The 19,779-nt window shown below is 36.5% G+C and overlaps 1 protein-coding gene across 6 annotated transcripts in view; it reads left to right on the top strand.

Moving 5' to 3' along the window:
* Positions 1-15,251, top strand: part of SLC9B2 (solute carrier family 9 member B2) — a 47,835-nt gene extending 32,584 nt beyond the window's left edge. For 5 of the 6 annotated variants that reach the window (XM_081240599.1, XM_081240595.1, XM_081240597.1 and 2 more), the window contains exons 10-13: positions 494-643; positions 8,457-8,565; positions 11,822-11,958; positions 14,892-15,251. In XM_081240599.1, coding sequence (XP_081096725.1) covers positions 494-643; positions 8,457-8,565; positions 11,822-11,958; positions 14,892-15,113 — 618 coding nt within the window. In that variant the 3' untranslated portion in view covers positions 15,114-15,251. The remainder of the gene's footprint in view (positions 1-493; positions 644-8,456; positions 8,566-11,821; positions 11,959-14,891) is intronic. The other variant, XM_081240600.1, reaches the window with a different exon arrangement.
* Positions 15,252-19,779: the final 4,528 nt, after the last annotated feature.

The following is a 19,779-nucleotide window of genomic DNA, read 5'->3' as shown; positions in this document are numbered from 1 at the left end:
GATTTAGAAAGAAAAACCAGGAGAGTATCAAATTAAAGAGTGAACAGAGAACCTAAAAATAATAGAGATATCATATCTTTAGCCTTCACAGAATCCCTGTGATGTAACTGCTTTAGGGAATGAGGAAAGAAGACTTGAAGAGTTTAAGTCATATGGCCAACTACATATGTCAGTGGTGTAAAAGCTGAAATTTTATCCCTGGTCTCTCTGTCCCCAAAGCCTATGTGCTTTTTTCTGCTGTTGCATTTAGCCCTGTGAAATTCTGCTTTGATAACTGCAGAGAAGGATAACAGGTATTCCTGGGAGAGGAACCTAACATTTGTACATGTGCTAACTCTAATTTTACTAAGGAAAAGAAAGTAAATGTTATGTCATGCATTTATATGCTCAGACACAGACGTTTTTATTTTCTACTAAGTCCTGAATATGGAAAAACCAATAGTTAGAAATCAGTTATATGAAATAATTGAGCTAACCAACCTCTCTCCTCTAGGACAAGCTCGTGTGGAAGAGAGCATTCCTGGTCTTGGGGCTGTCTGTGCTGGCTGTGTTCAGCAGCATGTATTTTGGTTTCCCTGGGGCAGGAGGACTGTGCACACTGGTCCTGGCTTTCCTTGCAGGCAAGGGATGGGCCAGCGCAAAGGTGAATTCATTTTAAGTTCTTCTGCTCATGATCACTTTCTGATCAGATTAATTTTTTCTTTCCAGATACTTTCTTAACATCAAATTAATGAAATTATTTAATCATAAAAGCTATTTTCTATACATTTGTAAATGTATGTACAAGTTCACACGTGCACATCCTTTTCCCCTTACATACGAATCTAGAACTTAAGGTCTTTACTTAAAACATATTTACTTACTTAAAACATACCATGGTTCTATTTCCATGCTGCCTTCCTTATCCTTTGTAAGGGCTGCAGAGTACTGCATTGTATAGATGTACTATACTCTATTTAATCCGTCTCCTACTAACAGACATTAGATTGTTTCTAGTTTGCTAAGACAAAAAGCGCTTCAATAAAATGCCCTTACATATACTATATTCAGTAAACTCTAAGGCACTATCCAGTCTTATTATTATTTTACATGCTATCAAGAAAGAAAAAGAATGCTGCCAATTAAACTGATATCTTAATTTCAGAAATATTAAAATGAGAAAAAATTTAATAAGTTATAGCATATTATCAAGTTTATCTATAGGATACATTTCTAGAAATAGGATTGCTCTTTGAAAGACTGTGCACACTGATACTTTTGATAATATCAATTTGCTCTTTTAAAAGACTGTACCAATGTACATTCTTACCAACAGTATGTGAGAGAATCTGCTTCTCTGATCTATTTTCAGCCTTCAGATATTGTGCTAATCTGATGGGTGAAAAATGTATCTCATTGCTGATCTGTTGGCATTTCTTTATGAGTGAAACTAATCATCTTTTCATATGTTTACTTGCCAGTGTATTCAAAAGCTTGTGCCTATTTTTCATAAGATTGTTTTGGTTTTCCTTACCAAGTTTCAAGATCATTAAGGTTATCTGTTTTCTTAATATGTATTATGGAAATTAGCTGATTGCCATTTATTTATTTTAATTTTAAAATACATTTTTGTAGATTTGAACTTGACAGGATCATGTGCTATTCTGTTTAATAAAGAAATTAGATGTATGTGACCTAAACTAAATGAAGATGTATCCTTTTGGAAAACCTAAAGACAACTGCTCAAAATAATTAACCTTAATAAGATGCCATGTGGAAACATGTGAAGGTTATAAATCTTGAGATTAGATAAATAATCATATTCATTTATGGGAATCTCTGCAGAGGTATACTAGAGATAGAATTTCCTTGTGGGTAAATAGCATTCAGATAGGAGGCTTCCATTCTCTAACAGTGTGATTATAAAGTTAGGATAAGTATAAGTATGAATCATCTTGCTTTAGAGGAGGGAAGGATTGGAAGGGGCTCCTGGAGGCTTGTGTGAGCAAGGGTACTGAGGGCACAAGAAAGTGTGCTGAGATGGATTGGACTTGGAGGAAAAGGAGAGAGCCCCTTTGAAACCCTGCTCTAGACACTAGATGGGCACCTAGGTTTGTTGCCCTGTCAGAGGCTTGGCTGTAAGGCTTTCAGGTGGTCTAATTTTTTTCTTTTCAGCAGCACCTACATTATTCAGTTCTACTTTCTGATTTCATATAACATCGAACAAGAACAAAGCTAAAAAGTAAACAAACTTCCTCGTATAAATCGGGTACTCCTGTCATCCCTCATCTCTCATAAGCATTTGCTCTCATCAAACATTTGTTTTTCCATGGCTTCCCTTTTCTTGAGGGCTGAGGCAAGGTTGTCCCGTATCGTGGACAGTCTTCTGTCCAATCTCAGCTTGGGACAAAGGGCTGTGCTGCCTGCCTTGCTTCTCTCTGAGGATTCACCACTGTCTGTCTTCCACCCTAATCTGGGCTGCAGACTAATACACCTGCTCCTTGAAGCACTCTGATCTACTCCTTTGCCCCAGGACCAAGAACACAGTTTTCACTCAGTAAAGAGATGCAACTAAAGTTGCATTGTGACCCCTTATCCAACACCTGGGAAGTTTGCCAGCCATTAGCATTCTACAAACTGTCCCTTAACTTCTTTTCTTTGTATATGGTTTGGTTTCTTTTTTGCTGTTGTAAATATTTTTTATTTCAGTTGTCAGTTGCTGGGTTACAAATTACCTCAACATTTAATGACTTAAAACAACAATTTTGTTTTGTTTTAATTTGTCTTACATTTCTGTGGATAGACTTGGCTCAGGCGGGTGATTCTTACTTGGAGTTGTTCATGAGGTTGCAGCCAAATAGTGACTGAGACTGGAATCTGTCCCTTAACTTCTTAATTGTAAACATTTGTCAGTATTAAAAGAAATAAATTACTAAAGAGAATAATTTTTAAATAAAATTAGTTTTGTTTCTGAGTATGAAAGTACTATACGCTCATTTTAAAATATTGGGAAATAAAAAAAGTCAGAAAGCAAAGGAAAGAAAAAATCATTTACAATTCCTCTACCTAAAGCCAACAGCTCTGTAAACTATTTAAATATTTTGGCTTATTTCCATTCATTTATTCAACAGAAAAATTTCAAATACACTTATAGTAAGTTTCTTCAAATTGAATTTTAGTGGAAAATGCTATCTGTTGTCACCTCTTAAAAATTTTCAAAAATTAACAACCAGCTCATATTATCCTGTCATGGGTAAAAGGAGGGAAAGGAACTAATAAATGTTATTGCCACTCTGTAAGGCCTTATACAAGGCACTAAGTGAGTATTCTCACTTATTTTCACAAAAGAAACTTTGAAAAAGTATTACCATTTCCATTTCATAGAGACTGTAAATCAGAAGGACTTAACATGTTCTAAAACACGTCCAAGGTCACAAAATTAAAATGTGGCACTGGGATTTAAGCTCAGGTTTGATTCCAAAGCGACTGGTACTACCCTTATAATACAACTGTAGCATTATTACACAGGACACATTTCTATATTTTGACATCTATTTGAATAACACATATCACATATATTAAAAAAGTTATACTTCTACACTGTGCAATTTAAAATTAAGTTCATAAATGATAGGATTTTAAAAAACAACAAAAAAGAGTCATGTCATTTGGAATAGGGAAATAGTTTTAGCAACAGGGAAATCAAAGGGGAGACTGATCCCTACGACAAGTGGTTACTAGCTGTGGGCATAGAAAGACAAAGAGGGAAAAGGAAACTCTGATGAGTTTCAGTTGCGCTATTCTCCAGAATATAGTGTGGGTTATATAGAAAATATTGTTAAAGCCAAAACAAAGCATCTGTTTGAATGCATTTGTCATAACTTTGCCTGAATTACCTGCAGCCTGGTTGATTACGTAGAAGGTCAATGTAATCCACAACCCAGAGAAAGAACTAGGTACCTTGTTTTCATATTTACCTCTGGTTACTCTCCTGTGTATATCTCTTTATCTACACACACACACACACAAAACACAACACACATACTCACACATACACACACACATAGGGATGCCCCACAATTTTTTTAAACCATTTCCTTATAGTTAAATATTTAGGTGATTTCTAGTCTCTGCTATTTTTAATTATGCTGAAATTCAATTTCTGATCAGTTCCTTAGGCCAGATTTCTAACAGTGAAATTTTGGGGTCAAATAATATGAACATTTTGAGGTTTTTGACATGCATTACCAAACGGCTTTCTAGAGTTGTATCCATTTACTTTTCCACTGTAATATATGAAGTACCTATCTCATTACACCCTCATCAGCTTAGAATAGTGTTTCTCAAACTTGAGAATGCATCAGAACCACCTGGTGGTGTATACACACATCTATACATATGAAGTTAGATTTTTGTGCCTTTTTATATTGCTCATTTTTTACACTCAAATATCATATACTTTCATGTGATCAGATCTATGAATCTCTTATTAGGACCTTTCCTCAATAGTTTTTTTTTTTTCCTTAAAGATGTCTTTCTTGTAAAGTTTTACATACGTCCTCTCATGTATTCTCTACAATAACCTTGAAAGGTAGATAGCAGACCATTTTACAAATGAGGACACCAAGGCTTAGAGATACTAGATAGACTGCCTAAAGTCGCAAAGCCAGTAAGTGGCAGAGTCAGGATGAGAACACACAATTTGAATACATCAAACTGGTTCCCTAAAGAAAGGAAAGCAAAAGAATCTTCATTGAATCAATTATGTGGCAGGCAGTCTCCAGAGCAGCATAACATTATAAAAAGAACATAAAATTTAAGTTATGGGGACTGGGATTCCAATCCTGCTTCAAGCTGTATAATCCCAAAAATGTCACCTACCTTCTTTAATACTCAGTTTTCTCAATTGTAATATGAAGAGACTAATAATAACATCTGAAGAATTGTGGCTGTTATTTGGGGAAATGGAAATGAAACACTTGTAAACTCAATAGTGCTACAGTAATACTGTTGTTGAGTTATACTTTGAAAAGCTAAAATATTTTATAGAGTTCATTTGTGCCTGTAGTTTCTGATGTTATTTCTTGCTTGGTTTTCCATATAATCATTAATCTTTTCATTTGTTTTATTTTATTCAAATGCACTCACCTTTTTTAAGCCTGTCATCTATTTTTTCATCTATTTTCAAATTCAGTGCTTCTAGATGACCTTTATAGTTATGGGATTTTGTTTTCTGTTATATTTTGGATCCTCTGAATCTTGAATTGTTCATCTGTCTGAGAAGTGTCCACTTACATAGATATATAACCCATGATGAAACCTTCATTTCTCTTAACTTTCTCTTTTTGTCCATCCTTGAAAGTGATTTATATTTTTGAAGATTCTTACCATTGATGCATAGAGATGTATAAAGTGGCCTTAACTTTCAATGGACAACACAGTCTTCATTCCCCTTGGCTCATCTGTTATACTTAGCTTATTCTATGGCTCCATTTTCTTTATAAACAAATTCAGTTTGTTTTTGAAGTTATGAAAAAGCCACAAGAAGATACATTGTGACTCTTCTCCCTTTCTTAAATTATATAATATGTAAGCCTATATCTGATGTTCAATTAGTCTAAAACGTTACAGTCAAAATACAAATCATGGCTTTAGTTTACAGTTTAGAAGTAAAAATAATTTGATAGAGAAAACTCTTTAGGACTTCTGCTCTCATTGGAGTTCTGAATACGTGAAATATCTTTGAGGACCTTCCTTAAACAATTAGTCCTGGCAACAAAAGGCTAAGTAACCTAAAGTTAATATAGTTGAATTTTGTTCTTTACAACTGTGGGTACCAAAGTCCTAGTTTTAGCTATGATATACTCTAAAAATTAAATTCAAAAGTAAAATTTAAAGATACGTGCAAGGGTGGCAACTGGACCTGTTGGGGCAGAACTAGTCATTGTCATTAAATGATAAAGGATCTTGGATGTTTTCTAATAGAAACCTCTCATTTTACAGATGAGAAAAATGAGGTGCTATGGGCAAGTGGCTTGCAGTTAGTGGGTGGCAGAATTTGAACCTCATTCATCATCTGATTCCTTATGATGTAGAAACATAACTGTTTTTTCATGATAGAGGAATAGAATTATATAAATAAATCAACGAATCCCCTCACAGATGCTGTCTTTATAAGCTAAGAGGAAATAGAATCTTCACCCTAATGAACATATCAGAAATAATAACTGAAGAAAACAGAGAAACAATGTAATCCTCCTTTGTCAGAGTTCCATACATATATGGAAGTGCATATCCTTAAGAACATGTAATTGTAAGAGTAAAAATGTGGTCCAAAAATACAGATTAAAAACATTTTATTTATTTATGTATTTATTTATTTATTGGCTGTGTTGGGTCTTTGTCGCTGTGTGCAGGCTATTCTCTAGTTGCAGCGAGCTGGGGCTACTCTTCGTTGCGGTGTGAAGGCTTCTCACTGCGGTGGCTTCTCTTGTCGTGGAGCATGGGCTCTAGCCACGTGGGCTTCAGTAGTTGTGGCACACGGGCTCAGTAGTTGTGGCTCATGGGCTCAGTAGTGGTACACGGGCTTAGTTGCTCTGCAGCATGTGGGATCTTCCCGGACCAGAGCTCGAACCCATGTCCCCTGCATTGGCAGGCAGATTCTTAACCCTGTGCCACCAGGGAAGTCCCGCAAAATAAAGATTCTTAATGTTGATTGAAAAAATCTGTTAAATGTAAATTCTTAGGTACTGTACTGGGTACTGCTAAATTGCCCTCCCAAAAAGCGTTGTCAGTTTGCTCTCCTACCAATCATTCAGTTTGCTTACAATCTTACAAATACTTTACATTGTTAAAACTTTTTTAGTGTTTTTTTCAGTGTGATTACCCCCTCCCCCCAAAATATGGTATATCATTTTAATTTGTGTTTCTCTGATTACTGAGTTTTAGTGTCTCAGGGTTTTTGGCCATTTGTGTTTCTTCTTGTACAATTAGTTGTGCATATGCATTGCCCATTTTTCTACTAGGGTCTCTATCTTTTTCTTATGGATTGGACATTGTTCCTTATTCTGTTACACATAGTACAGTTATTTTCTCCTGGTTTGTCACTGTCTTTGTTATGGTTTATTTTGCCACAGACATTTTAGTTTTGCATGGTCAATTGTGTCAGTCTTTTCCTAGGATGTTTGCATTATGTTTTATAAAGTTATGCTTATATCAAATAGGGTCTTCTAAGGAAAGAGAAATCACATAGTAACTGGAATAGGGAAGTTTATTATTAACCATCCTGGGGATCAGTTAAGAAGGGATTGGCTTGTAAGATGTAAAGAGACCCCTAAATAATATAGGAACAACAGCTATAAACTCCTAGGGCTGAGATAAAGCACACCCTTCCACCTCTCCTCCTCACCTCACTACTCCCTCCCCCAGGGCTGAGAATCCAGACCTTGTTAGAGCCTTGGTTCACTGGGTGACACAGAAATCACCGTGGTGCCCTACCTACAAAATTTACTAGAAATCTACTCTCCAAACATAGGAAATCCACCCTCTAGGGTGCATGGGGAGGTATATGGCCCAAGGGAGGTGGCTACGAAACCACCCCAGGTGTAGGCTGGGGAAAGCTGCTGGCACCATGCACTGCAAGAGCCTGGCACTGGAAAAGCCACCTGGACTGCAGGAGCCTTGTGCTGGAAGATCTTGCTGGGAAGAGCCACAGAAACCAGGAAGAGTTCCTTCTCTTGCAATATATTTCAGCACCTTCTACTGACAATATTTAATATGGTACCAGCTGGCAAAGGTGAAATGCTTAAAAGGCCCAGCTCCATTTTCTGCAGAGAAACAAGGAAAGGCAGATATGGAGCCAAAGGACAATAAATTAATAACTGGCAGAGCACTTTGTTATACCTGGATTTTATCTTTGTGCATGATTTGAGATATCCACAAACAGTATTTTTTTATAAAGAAAAAATTGGAAACAACTTAAAGGCCTATTGATAAAGAAGTGATTGAATAAACTATGGTACTTCCATACCACAGATTACTATGCAGCAATTATGAGGTGAATATCTAGATATATGCACTGATATAAGGTCTTTAAATCATATTGTTGAATGAAAATTAACAAAATTTTAAACTATACAATAATGTAATAATAATATAATTAATATAATATTATTCATTATAATACACACACAGATTGTGTATTCAGAAGCAGAAGTCCTAAGATTACTTTGTAAAACTCTTTATAATTAACGTTTACTTGTAAACCAACACTAAAGTACCTCATATATCTTAATTGTGTTAGAAATATCTTTGCGCAATTTTTTGCTCTCTTCTAGCTAACTTCTTATTTATAGATGCTACAGAGGTAAAGCCTATCTCAGGTCAAATTGGCTCAAATTTCAAATTAGTAAAATTCTTAGAACTTCTAAATTCATATAATGAAAGTCTGTGTTTGGGTGTGTGTGTGTTTCTTTTAGGCAGATGTTGAAAAGGTTATAGCAGTTGCCTGGTTCATCTTTCAGCCCCTTCTTTTTGGACTGATTGGAGCAGAGGTATCCATTACAGCTCTCAGACCAGAAACTGTAGGTAAGAATTTTGCTAAAATCAACTCTTCTTATATTCAGTTGAAATATCTTTAGTAGGTATGTGTTCTGTGGTTCCCACTGTCACAAATATATAAAAAAGTAACGAGCTAAGTCTTTTAGAGCAGTTCGTTAGAAAATAATGTTTGTCAATCTAAGACAGTAAATTTTATACCTTTAAATATTGTTCCTTGTAGAGAAAAGTGACACTGCTGACTGCCATCAATAAAATGCAGGCCTTAAAATGTTTTTCCAAGGATAAAAATGTTCATCTAGCCTTACCCTGATCAAGAGCCAGAATTTTAAAGATAACTAGTGAGTTCTATAATATGTACCCATAGAATAAAAATGCTTGTTCATTCATTCTTTTATTCATTCACACATTTGAAAGCCATTATGTTAAAACTCTCTTAATTCATAGCACTTCATTTAAAAATTAATTTACACACATATACTCATTATTTCCTCCTTTCCTTGCATCACAATATTCTTCCGTCCATACTAGGGATCCCATCCCCTGCCACCTCTTTCTGGATCTTACACATAGATTCTTCCCTTTTTCTTATACATCCTCAAATATCCTTGTCACAGTGTTCTTCTCTTCAGAAGTTAAACAGACTTTAATCTCTATCTTAAAATAATATCCTTCCATTCTGATACATGCTATAACATGGATGAACCTGGAAGACATTACACTAAGTAAAATAAGCCAATCATAGAAAGACAACTGCTATGTGGAATCTAAAATATGGCACAAATGAACCTATCTGCAAAACAAAAATAGACTCATACATAGAGAACAGACTTGTGGTTGCCAAGGGGGAGGGAGGGACTGGGACTTTGGGGTTGGCAGATGCAAACTATTGCAAATAGAATAGATAAACAGCAAGGTCCTACTGTATAGCACAGGGAACTATATTCGTTATCCTGTGATAAACCATAATGGAAAAGAATATTAAAAAAAGAATGTCTGTATGTGTATAACTGAGTGACTTTGCTGTATAGCCAAGATTGGCACAGCATTGTAAATCAGCTCTACTTCAATAAAAAAAAAAAAAAGAAATCAACAAAGTAGAAAACAATAGAGAAAATTAACAAGGTCCAAAAAAAAAAAAAAGACAGCTACTGTGTGATTCTACTTATATGAGTCAAATTCATAGAAATAGAGAGTAGAATGATGGTTGCCAGTGGTTTTGGGAGATGGGAGATGGGGATTTGTTGTCTAATAGGTACAGAGTTTCCGTTTTACAAGATGAAAATGTTCTGGATATTTTTTGCACAAAAATGTAAATGTTTAACTTAATGCTTACTGAACTGCACATTTTTAAATGATTAAGGTGGTAATTTTTATGTGTATTTTATCACAATCAAAATTTAAATAAATACACATATATTTATGAAATATATATATGTATATATCATTCCTCCATTTCACTTCCCCCCTCACCTACCACTCTATCTATTGCTCTTTTCAAACTTTTCCAAAAGGGTGTCTATATTCCCCTTTTCCATTTCAGTTCTCATTCCCTTCCTTAGTACATTTCAGTTTAGCTTCTGCCCCATCACACAACTAATCCTGCTCTTACCAAGGTTATATTATTAAATTCACTGAATACTTACCAGTCTTTATTGTACTTGATCTCTCAGCAGCATTTGATACTACTGGCCTCTTTAAAACACTTTCACATTGAAGTCTGAAATTTCATATTTTCCAGTGCCTTTTGAGTCTTTGCAGTATGTATGGCTTAAGTGCTGCTCCTCCTCAAAGTTCTTTCCAAAACCTTCTATGCTTCTCGCTCCTTTATCACTTCCTTGAGCTCATCTACACTCAGTGACTTTGATTATAAACTATGTAATTCCAAAATCCTTATCTCTAAATCTATAAATCCAGTGGCTGATTGGACATCACCACTTGTAAATCCCACAAAACTTAAAACTCAGTGTGTCTAAAACCTCCTCTTCATCTTCTCCCCAAACCTTCAATGTCCCCTCCTGGGAATGGGATCATCTCTTTTGTATCTTGTACTTCAGCAACAAATATTTTCGAAAATCTACCAACCTGGGAAAAATATCCTCCAACAAAAAGCCACAAAACTTCTCGGTAAAAAAAGATATTGCAGATTTACAGTAGAGCCTCCTGCGGTGTCTATCCCTTTTACCCAGCCTTTTGAACTTGACAAAGTTGTGTAGCCTTTTTGAACTTCACTTTTTTCAACTGTAAAATGACAGGAATTACCCCACAGGTTGTAAGGATTAAGTAAAGTAATGCACTTAAAGCTTAGTACAGAACCTGGCACAGAGTAAATACTCAACAAATGTTACTTTAAAAAAAATCACCCTATAACTTAGCAGTCACTTTAGCTGTGCCTTTCTCAGATTCCAGTAGCCTGCAGCGGCCAAGTCACAATCCTTTACTTTGCACTTCAGGATGAACTTACCTTTACCAGCAAAGGATTCTAAATGCTGACTGAATGCAGTAGCTGTATCTGAAAACCGGGTCTAATGGGCTGTCAGTGTGCACACCAGTATGATGAAACAGCCGTAGACTGCCACTGTCTGTTCTGATTGGTCACTGCCCAGCGAGCTCTGTTCTGATTGGCTGATTGCCTCCATAATGGCTCATAAATATTTTGAATATCGCCTCTGGTCTTATACTCTCTGTAAAGAATTCTCAACCACTTTGATGAAAATAATAATTTTTTCCTCTTCTATGCCCTCTTACCAGTATGTTTATACTGTACTTACCTTAGAGTATATTAATAGTTTTTTATGTTTCTGTCTTCCTCTGTCTTTGAAGTTCATAGAGGCAGAGTCTGTACATTATACATTTTTGGATACTAGTACCTAGTCCAGACCCTGCCATGCATAGTTATTGAATAAATCCTTGTTAAATAAATGCATGGAAGAAAGTGTGTTTCTTGCTATAAAGCTTAAAAGAACATTCAAATCTCCTTTGTAGAAATTAAAATATGTTTAATTTCTGATTTCAGTTTAAGGGAATATTCTGGTTTCTCTCAGAGCAAATAAATCTTTTGCATTTTACTAAAAAAAAAAAATCAAGGGGAAATACCTTCTTTTAAACAAGTGATCTGATTGATCCTTAATATTGATGTTTTGATAAATTATGCCTAGCCATTTTTGTCTTTTTAATTTTGTGAATGTTTTTAGACTTCTGTTGAAAGAGTTCTGAATCAGTAACCATGTGATTCAATTTTTCCCCCAGTATTTTATTATGTCTAAAAATTGAGTATTTCTTACAGGCCTTTGTGTTGCCACCCTGGGCACTGCAGTAGTGATACGAATTTTGGCTACATATCTGATGGTGTGTTTTGCTGGTTTTAACTTTAAGGAAAAGATATTTATTTCTTTTGCATGGCTTCCAAAGGCCACAGTCCAGGTAATGATGGATTTTAATTCCTATTTCTATATGATACCTTGAAATTTTTAATAAGAGGGCTTGTTCAAATTTGGTGAAAATAAGTAATTGAAGTTTGATTTATGATAAGATTTTATACTAATTTACTCTTTAAAAGTTTTATTTTGGGTATATTGATTCATTAAATATGACAGCTCATTAAATTTCCTTAGATCACCAGGGTGCAACTCAAAATCCAATAAATCCCTACACTACTAGAAAGCAGTAGTAAGTAGCAGGAGGGAAGAGTTGGAATTTTTGTCAGTCAGAGCTCTCTAAAATAACCCAAAGAGATAGTTATTAACTCTATTCATTTCAATATCTTCTAAGAAGAGAGTGAAACAGAAATAGCATAGCCCATCTTAGTATTTGGAAATACTTCAATGTCTATATGATTGATGATCAGTTATGCTTGACCACAGTCTTTAATAGAGAAAGATTTATTGAGAAATAACTCAGAAAATGCTTTATTTCCTAGATTATTGGTTGATATTAAATTTTCAAACCACCTGAACCTCCTGACAGATGTCTCAATCACATGACCCAAAATTTGTGCACTCTAATAAACAAAGCAGTAACCAATAGGTACTCGAAAGGGTTGACCAGGTATTTGGTAGCATACCTATAATTGCTCATTAAATTAGAACTGTATAGATCATCATTTGTTGCAAATGTAATATATCCCTGATTGTATTGTGTATTCTCCAACTAATTACAACAAATAAGATTGAACTGTTTCATCCTTGATTATCTTGCAATTATTTAAATGTGTAAATTTCTGTTTCATGAAATGAAAATTAGTTGTTCTTAATTTAGGAAGCCTTGAGGGGTGAAGTGTGCGTAACTATATGCCAGATTTTGTGTGGCTATGGGATTGGGGCATTATTCCAGAGAAGTTTTTCTTTCCATCAGACTTTCAAAGGTGTCTGAGGCATAGTGGCTAAGAATGCTGTGAGGTTAATAGAGCACAGTAAGTAGAACAGTTTCTCCCTCACAGTTCTCCAGCCTCCACTCTACTTTCAGTAACTTTAGTAGGTAAACATCAAAATAATCGCTCTAGTAGCTTTAGTATGAAAGATTTGTTTCTAACATCAAAATCTGAAAGACGGCACTTTCCTGCTATGAAAACAAATTTTAAAATTATCTAGGATGTCTTGAGTAATGCATGTTTTCAAAGCAAGTATTGTATACAATTTTTTTCTTCTTTTGCCACTGCACAAGAAACAAGACTTTCTTATATATTTTTTCCATATTAGTGTTCTTTAAACTTTTTGTCTATGACCTACTATAAGAAATATATATATATATGTATATTTTTTTTAATATTTATTTATTTATTTTTTGGCTGTGTCAGGTCTTAGTTGCAGCACATGAGATCTTTCATTGTGGAACGCGGGCTCCTTGTTGCCATGCGTGGGCTTCTCCCTAGTTGTGGCTCGCAGGCTTCTCTCTAGTTGTGGTGCGCGGGCTTAGTTGCCCCGCGGCATGTGGGATCTTAGTTCCCCTACCAGAGATCAAACTGGCGTCCCCTGAGTTGCAAGACGGATTCTTAACCACTAGGCCACCAGGGAAGTCCCAGAAATAGATTTTAAATGACAACTTAGCAAACATACAAACCCCCAAACGTACACACACATACACATATACACAATGACAGAGAGCTGAAACAGAAATATACCTCATAATGTGTGCAGTTCTTGCTGAGAATTCATGAAATGTTGAATTAGTTATGGCACGAGGTGATCTGAAATAGCAAAGAGCCCTCAAACACGAGGACTAAATGAGATAGATTTTTATTTCTCTCTAACCAGCAGTGCAGCATGGGAATTCCAGAGCTGGCAGGGTAACTGCTGTCCTCAGCGTATGCCTTTCATCCATGAGTCCAACTTTCACTGTTTGTCATCCAATGGGAAGGGGGAAAGAATAAGGTACAAGTGTCCATTTCTTTTCAAGGAACAGTTACAAGAAGGGTTTATCACTTCTGCTCACCACTTAATGGCCAGAACTTAGATACATAGCTTCAACTAGTTGCAAAGAAGACTGGAAAAAAAGTCTGTATTTGGACAGCAATGTGACCAGCTAAACTCAGGAGTTCTATTATAGAAGGGAAAAGAGGAATTCAGATATTTGTGGGCAATTAGTAGTCTCTGCCATTGTGTCTCATCCACACTGATATTTTCTCTTGTTTCATTGCTATGTTCTGTGCCAATAAGAGGATAACAAGATTGATTAATGTATTTTCCCCATGTGCACTGATAATATTGCATTTTGTCTCTAAGAGTTTTCATAATACTTCCCAGTAGATAAATTTTAAACAAAACATTTCACCAACTCCTAAGGCAAAGAGTTAATCAAATTCCTAATAAGGTTAACTTCAAGTTTCAAAGGTACCTGCCACTTTCAAGTTTCTTGATGTTTAACAATTAGCTTAGGCTGTACAGCAATATTCTTATGTTTTTTCATGTAAAATTTCATCATCTTCCAGTAAGTATCACTGCATTTTTTCATCTTGTCCTTTCTTAATTCCAAATTCCTAAAGACAAAAGAATGAGATAACCCTTCAGTAACTTTCAACTTTACTCAGGAGGAATTTAGTATATAGAATCTTGTTATAGTTAATTAATATCCTAAGTCTGTATTTGCCTTGTGTTCTGAAATATATTTGCCTGATATTTTTGTAAGTTTACCTTATGCAAATAGGTATATATGAATCATCATTCTTTCCCTGTGCAAGGGCAAGCAGAGCTTTTAAATCATTAAAATCAACTGTAGTACACTTTGAAAGAAGACTAATAGAACTTTGTCAGTTGAGCAAAAGAACAAGAAATTTGTTTTTGCAAATGATAAAATAATTAACCTTTTTTTCTATGTGCTTGTCTTATCATGCTTCCAACCTTACCTTTAAACTTTTACAGGCTGCAATAGGATCTGTGGCTTTGGACACAGCAAGATCACATGGAGAGAAACAGTTAGAAGGATATGGAATGGATGTGTTGACAGTGGCATTTTTGGCCATCCTCATCACAGCCCCAATTGGAAGTCTACTTATTGGTTTGCTAGGCCCCAGACTTCTCCAGAAAGCTGAACATCAAAATAAAGATGAAGAAGATCAAGGAGAGACTTCTATACAGGTTTAGAGGTGAAAAGAGAGAATGCTGAATATAGGCATCAGAAAGCTGCTTTTGGAGGCTACTTTTATCAACTAGCAGAGGCTACTTTTATCCATATGGATATTGACATATGTAATGTTTAAGCTTAAAATGTACTAGAATCGAGTGTGGCTATTTCTTTAAACAGCATTTTAACCATTACCCTTTCCATATGGGGGGGATGGGGGTAATGTTCTACATCTCCAACATGAGCTCTACCTTCTTTTTTTTTTTCCACACACTTATTCATCATTATATCTTAGTTTTTACAGGGACATATACACTTGAATGTACTACCACAATTTAATTTCAGTGTCCTGTTCTGCTAGCCAACAGCTTGCTCTGACTTACTATTACCATCACAGTTTCACGATTCATGGTCACCTAGCCTCTCATGCCTTGAATTGTTTTGGGCTCCTCTTTTCTTTTATTCTTTTTTTTTTTTTCCAGTACGCGGGCCTCTCACTGTTGTGGCCTCTCCTGTTGTGGAGCACAGGCTCCGGATGTGCAGGCTTAGCGGCCATGGCTCACGGGCCCAGCAGCTCCGCAGCATGTGGGATCTTCCCGGACCGGGTCACGAACCCGTGTCCCCTGCATCGGCAGGCAGACTCTCAACCACTGCGCCACCAGGGAAGCCCTCCTCTTTTCTTCTTTTAAAATACCATAACACAATCCCTCATCAATTTCTATCAATCTCTACACCAGCCTCATGGATATCATATTAATCAGGGTAAGGTAAGCTGCTATAATGAGGAAACAAAAAATGAAATACTTAAATAGAGAAATTTATTTCCCTCTTATGAAACCAGCTGACAGGGTTACTCTGCTCATGCAGTCTACTTAGAGACCCATGTCCTGTCTTGAGGCTCTGCCATGCCCTAGCTTAGGACAAAGGTTAAAGGTGTCTGTCCCCTTTCTAATCCTCGGGAAGAAGGAAAAAAGAAAGTCCAAGGCAAGCAATTTATTTTTAAGGAAGGGATGTGGAGTTGGACACATCTCTCCTCTTACATAATGTTAGTGAAGACCACACCCCCACACCCCGCTGTGAGGAGGCTGAGAAAGTGTCTCTCACTAAGCATTCACATTCCTGGGAGATGGGAAGGTCAGATTGGAGAGCCAGAAGTACCATTGTGTTGGGTGTTGCCAACACCTAATAGCATATTCTTGCAGGTTAACAAGGACTATCTAAAGTTAGTAACTTTAACCGAAAGAGTGACTTCTGTGGCAGAAATTTCAGGGATTGCAACATGCTAGTAGAGAAGATGAGAAGAAAGGCTTATCTGCAAAAGTCACATTTTATCCCACTTAATCAACAGAACGTCTCTGCTTTTGTATGTCACCCATTAAGTTCCTCGACTCTAGGTCAACTCCTGCCTAGTTGTTAGAATAATCATGTTTAAATAAACATGTCATTAGACTACCTAAGGGTCTGATTTAATAGCAGACAAACATATGAACAAACTGTAAAAAGGGATATAAGTGCTCTGACAGAAGTGCGAATAGGGTACATATACCCTTCATTTAGTTGTTAGACTAACATCTCATATTGAAATAATCTTATCATTAGACTACTCTTCCAGCCCCTTCCACCATGACATCCATCTTTGTTCAAAAACTAGCTTAATTTTTATTAAGCTAACATACTGCGAAGCCATAGAATCTTCATTTTCATGTCAGCCTGACTCTGGTTACTTTCTGGGACTGTATTCCCTTAGTGTTTGTGTTCTCAATTTGGACTGGATTAATGTATACCAAAGTTCAGATGGATGAACTTCCTTGGCCAGGTGCACCTTGGTGGTAGCACCATAAACTTAATGCTCACCTGGTCCGCTACTTTCACAAGCTCTGAAACTAGATTCATCCAACAGATACTTACTGGAAGCCTTTGGTGACCCAGGCACATCATGAAGACTAATATTGTTTCCATCTTTAAGGAGCTGACAGTCTGATAGAGGAGAGCAACCATTAAACAAGAGATTGCAAAACAGTATGATACGTGCCATGATGCAGGAAGTAGAGGGGTGCCAGGGAGCTCATAGCAGGAGCGCCTTATCAATCCAGGGGGACGTGCAGTTTAGACACAGCCTCCAGAGAAAGGAGGACTAGCGTTAGGACATGGGGGATGATTAGGACCTAGCAAAAGGCATGTGAGACCCAAGGGTGCTGCAGTTAGTGCTGGTTCCCATGTTCACCAGTAGCTCTTCTCCATGTAACAGGCTTTGAATACTTTTTAACTAATACAAAATACAGTTAGTATAAGTAAATGAGATGTTGTTATAAATATTCAAGGCCCCAAAGAAGAATTAGAAATGGAAATTTACAGAATGTAGAAACAGTTGAAGAGCACAGTAAGCCACTGCCATAGCCTATGCCATTTGCAGAGCATGCAGCTACTTCCTACCTCTACCTTACACCCAAATCTCTATGGCTCTCTGTCCAGTATTGGTCTCTGCAGGGCTCACCATGGAGTCTCAGGTTTGTCACCACATTGTAAGTCACAGCTCTTGACTTGGCTGGTGAACTCGGAGTTAACTTGATACAGAGTGTTAAGCCAACCAAACTTACTCCACCCACCCAACCACAGATAGAAACCATTACTCTAACCTCCGGGTGGCTGAAAGAACGGTGTATGTACCCTATACATACTTCTGTCATAGTACTTATAGTCCTTTTTTCAGTTTGTTTATATGTTTGTCTCCTATTAAATTAACCCCTGAGGGGTGGGAACCTTATCTTGGTCATCTCTGAATCCTCAGCAGTTTGCACAGGGCATGGAGCACAGTGGGCGTTTAGTAAATTTTTATTAACTGAGTCAGTGAGGAGATTCTCTTCCAGTGTCAGAAAACTACCTGCCACATAACAGTTTAGATGTTAGTCTGCTTAGTCTATCTTAGTCTGCTTGGGCTACTACAACAAAATACCATAGACTGAGTGGCTTAAACAACAGGTATTTATTTTCTCACAGTTCTGGAGGCTGGAAGTCAAATGTGAAAGTTGCCAGCATGATCAGGCTCTAATGACGGCTCTCTTCGTAGCATGCTAATAACCTCCTTCTCGCTGGGTCCTCACATGGTGGGGTGAAAAAATGGGGATGGAAGAGAGTGTGCAAGCTCTCTGGTGTCTCTTCTTATAAAGTCACTAATCCCACCATGAGGGCTCTACCCTCATGATCTTATCCAATCTAATTACCTCTCAAAGTCCCCATCTCCAAATGCCATCACATTGGGGGGTTATGGCTTCAACTTATGAATTTGGCGGGGGGACACAATTCAGTGCACAGCAAGGGTGTCATACTTCCAAGGACAGTGCTAAACAAACACTATAAATTCATGTTCTTCAAGAGGCCGATTTTTCCTAGGGTTGCTGCCATCAATCTCCCCTTTGAGAAGTGTTTGTTTATTGTCTGTTTGTTTGTCTTCAGGCAGACTGATTAGGCTTCAGCTCTTCAAGTTATTTTCACAGTCCAGTGTTTTTCTCTCTGGTATTAACTCCAAAACATTGATTGGACTTTAATGTTCTCAAAATGTCCTCGGTCTTATGTTTGCAAGTGATCTCATCCATTACATTCTTTAAAAATAGTACTGATTATTTTTGTCTGATTACAAAATAATACATTTTCACTGCAGAAAATTTAGAACACAGAAAAGCACAATAAAGAAAACAAACTAATGTAAACACCCATTTTATTTTGATTCTTTTAAAGTTTACTCTTGCAGTTCTGGGGGATGTCTTATTTTCAGAACGATATATCATCCACCAAATTGGTTGGGTGAAAGGCAACATAAATACATTTGACCTCTGGGAAGGCATATAGATTGAAGAATTTTTGTTGTATATAATGAATCCTAAGCCTTCCAAAAAATAATTTATTCACCTGGTAATATTCAAATATTCATTGTGCAATGAATAAAACAGATAAATCCCTGCCTTTATGGAGTTATGTTCTAAAATCCATTCATTCACTCACTCAGAATACACTTGTAACTTGGCTACTATGTGCCAGTTTTGCTAGGTGCTGGGGAATACAGTGATGAAGAAGATATTCAAGGGTTCTGTTTAATGGAACTCGAATTCTAGTGGGAGATTGACTCTGAGGGGAATACAAATGTGAATAATATACTTGCCTTCAAGAACCTTACAAGGAAGCAAGATGTGTACAAGTAGCTGTAATCCAAATGAATGATTCAAAACTGTTCTCAGTGAGGAAAACTTCTTAAAGGAGGTGATACTTGAACCAGACCTTGAAGAAAGGATATGATTTGGATTGACGAGTTGACATTAGGGAGTAAAGCGAAGAAGGGAATAGCTAGGTACCGGGCTGACATATTAGCCAAGTGTGAAAACAGTAAAGCCTGGGGTAAATGGCCGACACTTAAGGTTGATAAAGGGAATTAGTGAGAGGTAAGACTGGAAAAGAAAATTGGCACTTAAATCATACCAAATAGATCATTGGCCAAATTTCTGTTTTTATCGAAGTGCTTTCAGAAGTACAGACCATTTATACAGAAGATATTTTTGAAACTACTTTCATATCAAATTTAGTAAAAACTGTAATGAATAAGGTTCTCTTTGTTCCTCAAAAGTTTTTTTTTTTTTGCTTTTAATGGCATTGCTGCAAATATAACCAACTTAATTACTATTAACTTACTATTGA

The sequence above is a fragment of the Mesoplodon bidens genome (genome assembly GCF_964165515.1).
Source record: "Mesoplodon bidens genome assembly, chromosome: 1".
NCBI lineage: Eukaryota > Metazoa > Chordata > Mammalia > Artiodactyla > Ziphiidae > Mesoplodon > Mesoplodon bidens.
This window is presented reverse-complemented; position numbering and strand designations above follow the sequence as displayed.